This window comes from Balearica regulorum, chromosome 3 (assembly GCF_011004875.1).
Source record: "Balearica regulorum gibbericeps isolate bBalReg1 chromosome 3, bBalReg1.pri, whole genome shotgun sequence".
In the NCBI taxonomy this organism is placed as follows: Eukaryota; Metazoa; Chordata; class Aves; order Gruiformes; family Gruidae; genus Balearica; species Balearica regulorum.
Genome location: NC_046186.1, coordinates 93,473,246 through 93,484,764, shown reverse-complemented (window position 1 = coordinate 93,484,764; position 11,519 = coordinate 93,473,246). Strand labels below are relative to the sequence as shown.

The 11,519-nt window shown below is 41.2% G+C and overlaps 1 protein-coding gene across 1 annotated transcript in view; it reads right to left on the bottom strand.

Moving 5' to 3' along the window:
- Positions 1–1,668: 1,668 nt before the first annotated feature.
- GLP1R (glucagon like peptide 1 receptor) overlaps positions 1,669–11,519 on the bottom strand; it is an 86,034-nt gene continuing 76,183 nt past the window's right edge. The window contains exons 11-13 of the mRNA XM_075749009.1: positions 7,732–7,870; positions 6,804–6,845; positions 1,669–2,305 (exon numbers count right to left, since the gene is read on the bottom strand). Coding sequence (XP_075605124.1) covers positions 2,138–2,305; positions 6,804–6,845; positions 7,732–7,870 — 349 coding nt within the window. The 3' untranslated portion in view covers positions 1,669–2,137. The remainder of the gene's footprint in view (positions 2,306–6,803; positions 6,846–7,731; positions 7,871–11,519) is intronic.

The window sequence follows — 11,519 nt, the reverse complement described above, 5'->3', positions numbered from 1 at the left end:
GCACCTTAGGGTAGATGTTAAATAGAAACATCAAGCATAGTCTCTACATACAGGAAGCTAATTAATTAAATTGCAGGACAGCAGTTAACATACATATGTAGTAGTCAGGTATTGTATTGATGGTTACACAACATAGAAGCTAGTTATTAAATTTTCAGGAGAACCTGAGGTGCTTCCTTCCAAGGTCAGCTCTGCAACAGGATGTCAGGAAGGGATGGCCTGCAAATGGCCGGCATAGAAGCCAGCATGCTAAACGTAAAGTCAGCCTAAGAACTGTGGTGGATTTCTACAAACGTGTCTGACTTTTCCCCTGGAGCTCAATTACAAGTATTAGAGCAGAAGCAGCTAACCCATCCTCTCTAATTCAATTCTAACCTGGTGATTGCAAAACTAATCCACCCTGTTGGCAATTTGGATTCTAATACAATGATTAAATAATCCCATGCAAAGCAATCTAGCTTCAGGCAGGAAAGATGCTGAATTACATCCCAGAATATCCAGTGCACTTCCTTGGCAATGGGGGATGTGAATGCAAGTTTAAAGAGAGGCTTGAAAATTTTCATCAGGTTTATCATCTCTGCTAGGCCATGGGAGTTGCTTGTTATAAGGCAGCTATGAACAGGGAATATTCTCAGAGCTAGTCTTTGGCACTGCGCCTTTTTGTTGTAAAGGGAGCCCATATAACCAAGCTGAGTAAAAATACATAAAGCTTGTTATTAAGTGATGCAATGGATCACATCCTGCTTGTAAAGGTACCTCTTTTTTTTTTTTTCCCCAGCAACTCTTGTAAACATCAGGGAAGGTAACATAATTAGCAGTGTAGATGCATTCACTGCAAGAGCCCTCGCAGTTTTAAACAGACAGACAAAAGCCCGCGGAGTTTAGGATAGTGGTTTTGGGGGGATTTTTTTGAGTCCAGCTGATGGCAGGCAGGCTGAGGGGGAGGAGGCGGCGGGCAGCCCGGCCCGGGCGGGGGCGGGAGCCGGGAGCTGTCCGTCGTGCTGAACCCGCAGCCCGCCCCAAAGCCGCCTCCCGCCACCGGGAGTACAGCACCCCGCGGGTATCTCGTCTGCAGACAATGAGCAAGGCTGGAGGAGAAACAAAAGTGAGTCCAAACGGTGAACTACCCACTCTTTTCCAGGAAGGTGAAGTCTGCTAAGGCCACAAACTGACTTCTGTGTTTGCACCCAGAAGCAGCAGGGTATAGCTTAGAAAGAAAATGAAGCACAAGTCATTATCCTGACCCTGTTAAAACCTGTGTGCCCACTGGAGAGGCAGAGTATCAGGTAAAAACTGCATTCAGGGGATATTTCCATCCGTGTCAATAGAGAGAACATGCACCTATTAATAGCAGAAGAGGTCCCTACCAGATACTGGTGGTTTGGGTTTTTTGGTGGTTTGTTGGGGGGTTCTTTTTGGTTTGGTTTGCGTTTGGTTTTGTTTTTGCCCCCAAGTGAAGCTTAAGAAGAGAATTCAGAAATGTACACCACACACCTGCTGTAGTGACAGACCTTCAGGATGCTGTTCTTCACCTACCCAGAAAACAGGTAAGCATATTTTTAACTTTAGCTCTGGGAAACTCTTAGTACAAAACTGATTCTTTCCTAAAACACAAATTGTGTCCCACTCAGTTTTGTGGTTTGGTTTTTTTTTTTTTTGGTGTGTGTTTTAGGTTTTTTTTTTCCTTCCCCCAAAATATGCTACAGTGATAGCATATTACCTTATCCCCATAAAAGTCTAAATGTATTTTTTTGTCAATAATCATATTCTGTATCCTTGTAATTTAATCAGTTGATCGCTCAGCTCACCCACTCAACAGTAATAAGCCATTGACCCTGTGGTTTCAGACTGGATCAATGCTATGCTTAAATTTTGGACACCTGGAGGCCTTGTGTGCAAATAGCAAGAAACTCTTTTAACTTACTTTAGATGTGATCAATTTTTCCTCTGATGTGTTGATTACATTAGCAGATTGCTTTCCCTAGAAACCTTTGTCCAACAGCCTGCAAGCAATGAGCAGCATATGCTGAAGTTTCTTGCTGGAGATGGTATACTTAAGCCACTTGCTTGGGTATTTAAGGGTTTTCAGGTATAGTATATAGTCCATTGTTCTCAGTCTGATTCGCCTGCAGGAATCTTAGCTGAATGTGGCCTGACAAGTGGCAGCGTAGACACTACTGCCTACTGTGCCTCCACTACTGATGCTGTTGGCCGGGCACTTCAGAGGTTTCATACTGCTGTCTCTCTGGACATACAAATGTTCCAATCTCCAGCGCTCCCAGCTTTTCCGAAACTCCATCTGAACCTAACAGAAGCAAAGAAGGAAACAAAAGGAATGAAAGTAGAACTAATAAGATCTTTAAATGACTCCTGTAGAAAAGAGCAAGGAAAAAAATAAAGATACCAAACTACTAAGAAAAGCTGGCAATGCTTTAAAACTGCAATATTATTGCTTCAAATTATCCAATTATCTCATTAGCCCATTGTAGGCTAGTCTATATTTAAAATGATGACAGCATTCACTTTTACATGTAGAAATTAAACTCTTTTATGCACCAGGAAATCTTATCTTCATTATTTTATTCTAAATTGTATTCAGCTGCAATACTGAATGTACTTTATGCCCTACCAGTACTAACAATGAAGTTGATTTTGCTTATCAGCCCTGAAATGACTGGCTTCCAGCTCAATACTGTCACCACAGGTATTCTTAAGAGTTCTGTTTTAAATTCTGGTTTGATTTAAACAGTATTATGTCATGGATTATTTTTGTTCTTTGAATATTTACAGGTTTGTTATTCCATACAAAAATAAAGATTTATTGAGAATTGAAAAAACAACAATTAAGCACTTTAAAGACTGTACTTTCCCCCCCTTTTTAAATAGCAATTACAGGCTCTCATTCCTAGCTTTTTTTAAAGCTACAAAATATGCTCATCCAGTCACAGGTTCTGGGTTACAGTGCATAATGTCTGTACTCATTTGGAAGTTTATCCAGGGTCTTGTAACTGCTAAACAGGAACAGAATTTAGATCTTCCTGTTCCATCAGCAAAGTTCTTGACACTTGACTGGAGTAAAAACCTACATTAGCTTTTAACACATAAGGCAGAGGACATAAAATTGAACCTTTTTTTACTCTAGAAAAGGGCAAGAGTGCAACTAGAGTAATCAATTCATTATGGTGTGTACTTCAGCCTGGAAGTTGACTATAGGTGGGTCACTCAAGTGAGCCTTCTCTGGAGAGTTTTTTTTGTTTCTTTTTAGGGTCTGGTACTGATCGCCAAGAGACCAAATAGGTTGATGGCAGTTCCAGCGCAGGCTTGTCATCATACCCAGGCTGCTGAAACCTTCATACTCTGACAGAAACTTCCTAGGGAACCAGCTGCTGTATATCTGTCTTCTCTGCTTGTTCATTGTGAAATACTGAACCTGGGAAGCAGTCCTAAAAAAGGGGCAAAGTCTTACATAACCAATTGTCTTCCCTTGGTGGTTCCCTCTAGCAGTGTTCGTCAGATCTGGGCTACAGCCCTTCTACTGGATACTGTCCTGGTGGGAACCAGCTGCTTCTCTGCGTTTCTGATGATGGAATCTGTCCCTCTGGTATCACCACCAAGTGGGACAGAAGAAAAGATGCTGAGATAGAAGCTCATATTTAACTGTGATAACTGTGGGGTTTTGTGTCAAAAGCTGTACAAAGACACCAGAAAAAGTGTCTGGGAAAGCTTGGCATAGAAGAATGAGGGAGAACAGCCTGATAAAGACAGAAGAGGAAACAGTGAAATGCAGGGACCATACTGTCTGCAGGAGAAGAATTGACTGTATTACCACCCTAGTACTTGGTACCTTTTGTGGGCATGGAAAACAGCTGGTTTAATAGGCAGCACTGGGACAAAAAAAAACAGTTGTAGATAATTTACAGGCAAATCTTGAAAGAAAGCATGAACGTACTTACTGACAGAATAAGTCAATGAGCAATAGAAATGAGTATCTCAGAATCAAAGGGAGAAAATGAGCCTTCAATCTGGCTGGACATGACAGGCTGTATCCAAGAGCTGATACAAATAGCCTGCAAGGTTGAGATTAAGTGAATGGGAAGACCTGAACAAAAGACAATAGCAGAGACAATGCCTTAAGGAATGGATCTGAATGACAGAATATTAGTTTCCTCTCCAGAGGTTAGGAAAAGGGTCAAGAGCAGCTCTGCTGTCCGTGTTGAATTTGGGTTTTTGCCTAGATGGCTGTGAATGTATGACCAAGGGAACAGGTTAAGATTTATTTTGTAAAGAGGCAGTTCTTGAGCACAGAAAAATTTTATGTGGACTATTTTGAAAGAGAGAGGAAAGACATATGAGAACTTGGAAAAGATGGTCACGGAGATTAAAGGTGGAGAAAAAGTCTCACAGAAAGCAGCTGATGGAGCTTAATGCAGCTAATGGGCAAGGATGTTGAGAGTGTGGCAATGAATCTGGAATCTGATTATAAAATGTTAAATTTTAGCAAAAGACATCTCAACAAATCCTAATGAAAGGAAAGTAGGTCTGAAATGGGATGGAATGGAGCTGGTGGAGGAGTTCAATGGATAGTCTGTGTAGAGAATGAAATGAAACAACAAAAAAAAGGAAGATTGGGCAGTAATTAAAAAAAAATTCAGGAGTCTTGGAGTCAGGACAGATTCGTTAAGGTAGAAGAGAGTGAAGTGTACTTCCATTGTGATAGGAGGAGACAAAAAGGAGAAGGACTACAAAGAATGAAACCTGAACCAGCTTAAACCTGGTGGAAGAAGGTAGCATCTCTGTGGTTTACAGTATTTTTTACAGAAAGCAACACTAACTGTAGAAAAACTGGTCACATTAAACCCAGCTCATTTTGCAAAGAACATTGGTGATAACAGGCAATCTGATGAGACCCTGCTGTTGGTTTCAGAGCAATATCAGAGAAAATCTAGAATCTTTCAGGTGAAATATGACTGCAATATCAACACATTTTAATGTTTTTCCATAAGTAGATACTAGAAAAGGACACTAATATCACTTTTAGCTTCATTTCTACTCTTGATCTGGCACCAGGACTTGCAACAAACTTTCATTCTGTATGCTTAAGGAAAAAGAAAAGCAGTCACAGACAAAAATTAAAAAATAGACCATATTGCAAACAAGGATAGTCTTCAGGCACATATGGTCTGTCAGAAGAAAAACAGTTCCTCATTTAGTTTAGGAAAAAAATGTCATATAGTTTAGTAAAGAAATAGAAAAGACTTGACCTAATCAAACTCTTTACATGGATTTATTTTATGGATACCCATGACTGGACTTGACAAAATCGTTCTCCCTTCTTTTAACAAGAGTTGGAACAAGCAAAATAATTCATCCTAGATTGTCTGTCAGCTTTCTGTGAAGCTGAGCATATTGCGGTTAGATTTTACAAATTATATTACAAAGGCAAGAGAACTGTAGCAACAAGAGATTTGGAGGACCTCTTAGAAATGTAGGTAGGCTACTTCAGAGTAAGTTCCCTCAAATGAAACAAGCCTACATGTTTCAGGATTTGTGATAAAGTTTGGGCTATGAGGTAACTTTGCCCTTGGAGGAAATTATTGGGCATTATTCATGAGAGGCCAGGCTGCAGCTGCACAGGAAATGTATAAGCAAAGGCCAAAATGAATCAAAAGAAATATGCGATGCACCAGCAGACGGTGCTGCATTTCAGGATTAAAGTACACCTGTAAATTTGTACAAGGGATTTGAAACAAATACTCTCTAATTCATGCTTGGGCAAAGCCTGCTGATACCCACCTCTGACTTTCGTAAGCAGTACAATTAACACATTCACTTAAACAAAATCTTACTCACAAACTACAAAAGTGAACAGTCTCCTGCAGGGCTGAATTCAGGATGCCTGCTGCTTTTCTGTTGACTCCAGCCTGGCCATAATGACATAAGTAAAATGTTTTCCCATTGATTCCAATTACTTGATGAGGCCTGTCTCTCAACAGGTGATCTTTAATTACCGTGTCATGTTTAAAAGGAGAGTTACCATGTGTGTAAAACACATTGATGTGCATTAAACATAATGTGCTGCCAAATTAGTAGTATTTGCTTCCTTTGCAAACCTGGCTGCTGAATGAATGAATAATAAGAATCACTTAGAAGGTAACATGAGAGATTCCTGCAATACCGAAACAGAACAATATTCTTTCCCTCAATAGGGCTGGGATTCAGCAGAAGCCATAGAAGATGGTACTTGCAATCAATTAACTCAAAGCCCTGGCTACATTTCTTTTGGGCCTGTGGGAAAGCTTGCCATTCCACAAAGTTCAGTTTAATGAGAGCGTGATGATGTCCTCAAGTAGCTGGGCCACATGGAAACCGAACACAACTAAACTGTACAGGTATTTGCCAAGAGGGCTCTCCAACCTCACCAGCCAGCTGAGCTGAAGTCTCAAAACATAAGGAGCGCTACTCCCACATTCACCAGAACAAGCAAGTAAGAAGCACTATGAGACAGATTAAGAGCAGTGGCTTTAATTCTTAATAAAAGCTCCAGCAATGCAAGCTATACAATTGTGAGCAAGACAACTTGCAAGATTTCATGTTTACAAATCCTGGCCCTAAATTATACTGCCTGAATTCCTTCCAACAACATTTATCTGAGGAGTTATCCTGTGTAGCTGTACAGAGGAGGGTCTGTAAAAAAAGTAAAAGTCTTGAACAAGAACAATTCAGCAGTTCGAGACCATTTTCAATTTCTTTTTCCTATACTGGATGCTGATAAGGCAAATTGGAACAACTAGTGTCTCTCTTACCTCATTATTGATGAAACAGTAGAGAATTGCAACCATCAGCCCCTGAAATCAACAAAAACCAGAAGAGCAGTGAGCAGAGCAGTTCCCTCGCTTTGCCAAACAAACTTGCAGAGGGCTAGAGGCTCCACACTGCTTTGTCCCATACCAGACTGAACAATGGAGACAATCTGTGGTCCCTGTCAGCTCTGATGGCAGAGAGGTTTGACCAAACTATGTCTCAAAGCACATGATCTTAGGAAAAAGGAGTTACTGTTTTCTTCAACTTGATATTTTTTTCTAAAGATTCCTTTTCCCTTCTTTTTCCTTACCTGGATTCAAGTTATAAACACTTCATAAACAAACAATTCACAGTGATCTTAAATACAGCTCTGTACTTGATAAACAGGGAATGAATAGGTGAGCAGGGAAACTAGAAGAATAATGATTCCCTTAGACAAGCAGACTCTTTTGAAATGGCCTTACCTAAGGAGCTAAATAAAAATCACAGTAAACCTAGATCCTCCTCACATGCAGTTACAGCTGTAGACTGCTACCTCTCACAGGACAGATTTTCCAAGGAGTATCAAAAACCACTGGAGAAAGCACAAAATTTGCTTTCAGCAATGCTATTATATGATTACAGGAAATTACAGACAATTTCATTTTGCCTTGATAGATATTAAAGTAGATATTAATATGTGGATAGGAGTACCAAATTATTGTGGTAAATTTAAGACATTGAAAATAAGAATATATGGCACTAACATCTAAGTTGGCTATTAAAAATTAGTCATCATACTTTCCCTTCCACTGTCATAATCCTGTAATATTCAGTGCTAAATTGAAAAATATAAAGAACAGGGAATGTGCAATGAATGAGAGAGAAAGCAGGTCCCCACAAAGCAGTCAAAAAAATATCTTATCCACATGGGCACAGTGTGAGTGCTACCTGGAAAGAAGCAAAGGAGAGTTCAGTAAAAAGCTTCACAAAGCGCAGCATCCCTCTGGCATGCTCATCAGTAATAAAGGCAAAGATGACCTCATGGGTTCCCAGCAGTGGGATCAGAGTCAGTGTAGACTTGGCCAGCCTAGGATCACAAAGAAAGAAAAAAAAAATGCCACTGAGTAGATCACTGTTGATCCCGATGATCACTGGGAGCCACTGTTTCTGCATTCTGCTTCTGACACACTGTCAACTTTGGTAAGTCACTGCACCACTTTGCGTCACAGGGTTCTCCTCCAGAGGCTGCAGAAAAAAAATAATCCTCAGAACAACCTTAGTAGGTTTCAACGTGTTTTAACTGCCCCTGCCACTCCGCTGCAGAACACTTCCTACTGGCTATACTTCACCTGGAAAATCTGCTTCCAAACTCAGGAGGAGGCCATGTGCTTTCTTGTACCTGATGTGTCATCTTCTGTATCCTTTTCCCCATCTGTAAGTGGGAAAGATAACCAAAACCTACCTTGTTGACGCCCTGAAAGAAGTAATTTATCAATAATTGGAATCTTTTAAAAATAGCTTGGCAAAGGGAGGAGTGTTTGCTATTCCCTCCCACCTCTGTGTGCATTAAATCTTCAAAACATTGTAACTAACCGTAACTGCAGGACACTATCTAAAGGTGAGCGATGACTCCATGATTTAAACAGCAAGTTCAAAGACACAGCTAGCAAAGGAAAAAAGACAAGCCAACCTGAAATAAAACATTTTTCACCTCAGAGAATACAACCTCAGGGATATAACCACAGGAAAACATTCACAAGAATGATCCTTAACTGTCTTTTGATAGACAGTTCTGGGCCACAGAACCTGTCAATGTCTCACAACAGCCTGTCTTGAGACCATTCAGTAGGTACAAAATCACTTGACTAGCAGAGATGTCAGTACTTAGACAGACTTAGGCTGTTGGCTGCTATTCTGAATCATGTAATCATTCAGGTTGGAAGGGACCTCTGGAAGTCTCTGGTCTAACTCCAGCTCACGGCAGGTTACTCAGGGCTGTGTCCAGCCAAGTTTTAAATATCTCCAAGGTCCTTCACAGCCCCTCTGGGCCTCTCTTCCAACATCAGACCACTCTCACTGTGAATTTTTTTTCACCTCTGACATGCAATTGGAGTTTCTCTTGCTATAACGTGTGACCTCTGCCCCTTGCCCTTTCACTGTGCACCTCTGAAAAGACTCCAGCTCCATCTTCTGTATAACCACCATTAGGTAGCTGAAGACTGCACTTAAATCCTTGCTTAGTCTTCTGTTCTCCAGACTGAATAAGCCCAGTCTTCAGCACCTCCTGTGTCACCTGGTCCAGCCCCCAAACTAGCTTGGTGCAAAACTGATGCAAGTCCCGTGGGGTTGGAGGCGCAGGACACAATGTTTTTCTTGTATTGGGGAGCCTCAACCTGGACACTAGAATCAGTCTCACGCACGCTGAATGGAGGGGATCAGTCACCTCCCTTGCCCGTCTGCCTATGCTCTTGCTAGTGCAGCCCAGTACGCAGTCAGCCTGCACTGTCACAAGGGCACACTGCTGAACTGTGTTCAACCTGTTGTCCTCCAGCATCCCCAGGTCTTCTCTAAAGTTGCTTCCTCCCCAGTCAATGCCCATCCTGTACTGCTGCATGGGGTTATTACATACCAAGTGCAAGGCTTCTGTCAGCCCATCCGCTGGGATGCCGAATCAAAGCAACTATTGAAGTTAAACAGTTTACATATACAGGTAAGCAGAAATGCAGATCTCTAGTGGGCCTAGGCAAACCATTGCCTTAGGGGACAGGAGGCTTGTTTAAATGAGCTGCTTATCAGCAAGCCTTGTGATGGAGGCTCTGCTCCACCACCACCTCCCGAGATAGAGCTAGAAGTGGGAGGCTGATACTGAATTGGCTGTGGAGACACCATCTGGGTAAAAAACAAACAAACAAAAAAAAAAACAGTTGTGTAGGTGTACAGCAATCCTCTAGCTTATTTAATGAATTCTAATTGTTCTAGATGGGATACTTGGAGAGCTCTGCCTTAAACAGGAAGCTATGCAAAGTCCTATGTAAAGACTTCCTGGGTAATTAAGATCTCCCTAAAGAAAATTCTTTCCCTGAGCAATGGGTGAAGTTTCTCCACAACTCCACTCCTTCTGTAGAGAAAAGGGATTTGCTGCCATACTGAACAGTGAGTTTGCTCTCTCTTTGTCAAAAGAATGGGCAACAGGAGAGAGGTGAAGGAAAGATTGGCCTGAGAGTAAAACACTTTTCTCCTTTCTATACACAAATGTATCTAAGTTTGTGACTTTTTAAGGGCACCTAGGCTGGTCCTTGTTTAAAATAACACATTCCAACACAGCAGTTCTATCCTGTCTCCACCCAAAATCTTTTCCAGGGTCTTTGAGCAGAAAAGAAGGAACGGGGGAATCCGATATAGGAATCTCTGACTATTGCTCTTGTTATCATCAAAAGCATACCTATGAACTGAACTCTTTTGAGTAAAAGACTTCCTCAAAACTTCTGGCTATAACCACCAACCTCTGGACAGACCACTAAGACTAGAGTCTTCATCAGTGAAGAAGGCTCTGTTGCTGGGTAAGCCTTTCTGATAAAGCCTTTCTGTTTACACAGCAGATTTTTGAACATGCAACATGAAGAAGTGAATGCGCCTTTGAGAAATGGCTCACCTGGATCAAACCTTCCTGCTGCTTGCAGGAGTCATGAGGGCAAGGGCTTTCTCCCTTGACAGGGTAAATTTACAGTCAGGCTTTTAAAAAGCTTCAGGCCATCAGAACTGGAAAATCCCCCCCTCCTTCCACCACTGCAAATTTTACCCTGGCAAATAAAGGTCACATATTAAAAAAAAAAAAAAAAAAAAAAAAAAAAAAAAAAAAGGTGAGCATGAAAGCCAAGCCTACAACTTATTAAAATGAGTAATTTTCTCTGCTTTGAGCTCTAAACACACATTAGGATTTCCAAAATTTCATGCGAGGTAAAGAAGGTAGGTAACATGCAAGGCAACTCTATACTCTGATGACAGTGCACCAAAATATATGCTGTGTCTAGCTTAGAAGGCTGCAGAATTGAAATACCCAAACTAAGTCAACTGCCAGTAGCAGTCCAGCTACCACAGCATGTAGGTCCACACTGATTAATTCAATAGCTAACTTGTTGTTTCTACATTATTTTTCTGACTGCAATACAAAAGTATTCTCCAAGATGCAGAAATGAAGGATGCAGCCATGAATCTTAGCAAAGTGATTAAATAACAGGAAGAATACAGACACGGATAGGGTGAAGCCTGCAAAATAAAAGTTGAATATCTCTCTTGAAATATCCTATGCATTCAAGATTGAAAGTTTGTCCCAGTAACGATTGGCAAGAAGAACAAGGAACAACACTCAAAATGACCTGTCTTGATCTTCATTGAAGTTAAAGCTTTTATTTCTATCACTCATATATTTTTTTCCAAATTAGAATAGGATAGAATAGACTATTTCAGTTGGAAGTGACCTCCAATGATCATCTAGTCCAACCGCCTGACCAATGCAGGGCTGACCAAAACTTAAAGCACATTATTAAGGGCATTGTCCAAATGCCTCTCAAACACTGCCAGGCCTGGGGCATCGACCATCTCTCTAGGAAGCCTGTTCCAGTGTTTGACCACCCTCTCAGTAAAGAAACGATTCCTCATGTCCAGCCTAAACCTCCTCTGGTGCAGCGTTGAACCAATCCACGCATCCTATCACTGGATATCTGGGAGAATGGCTC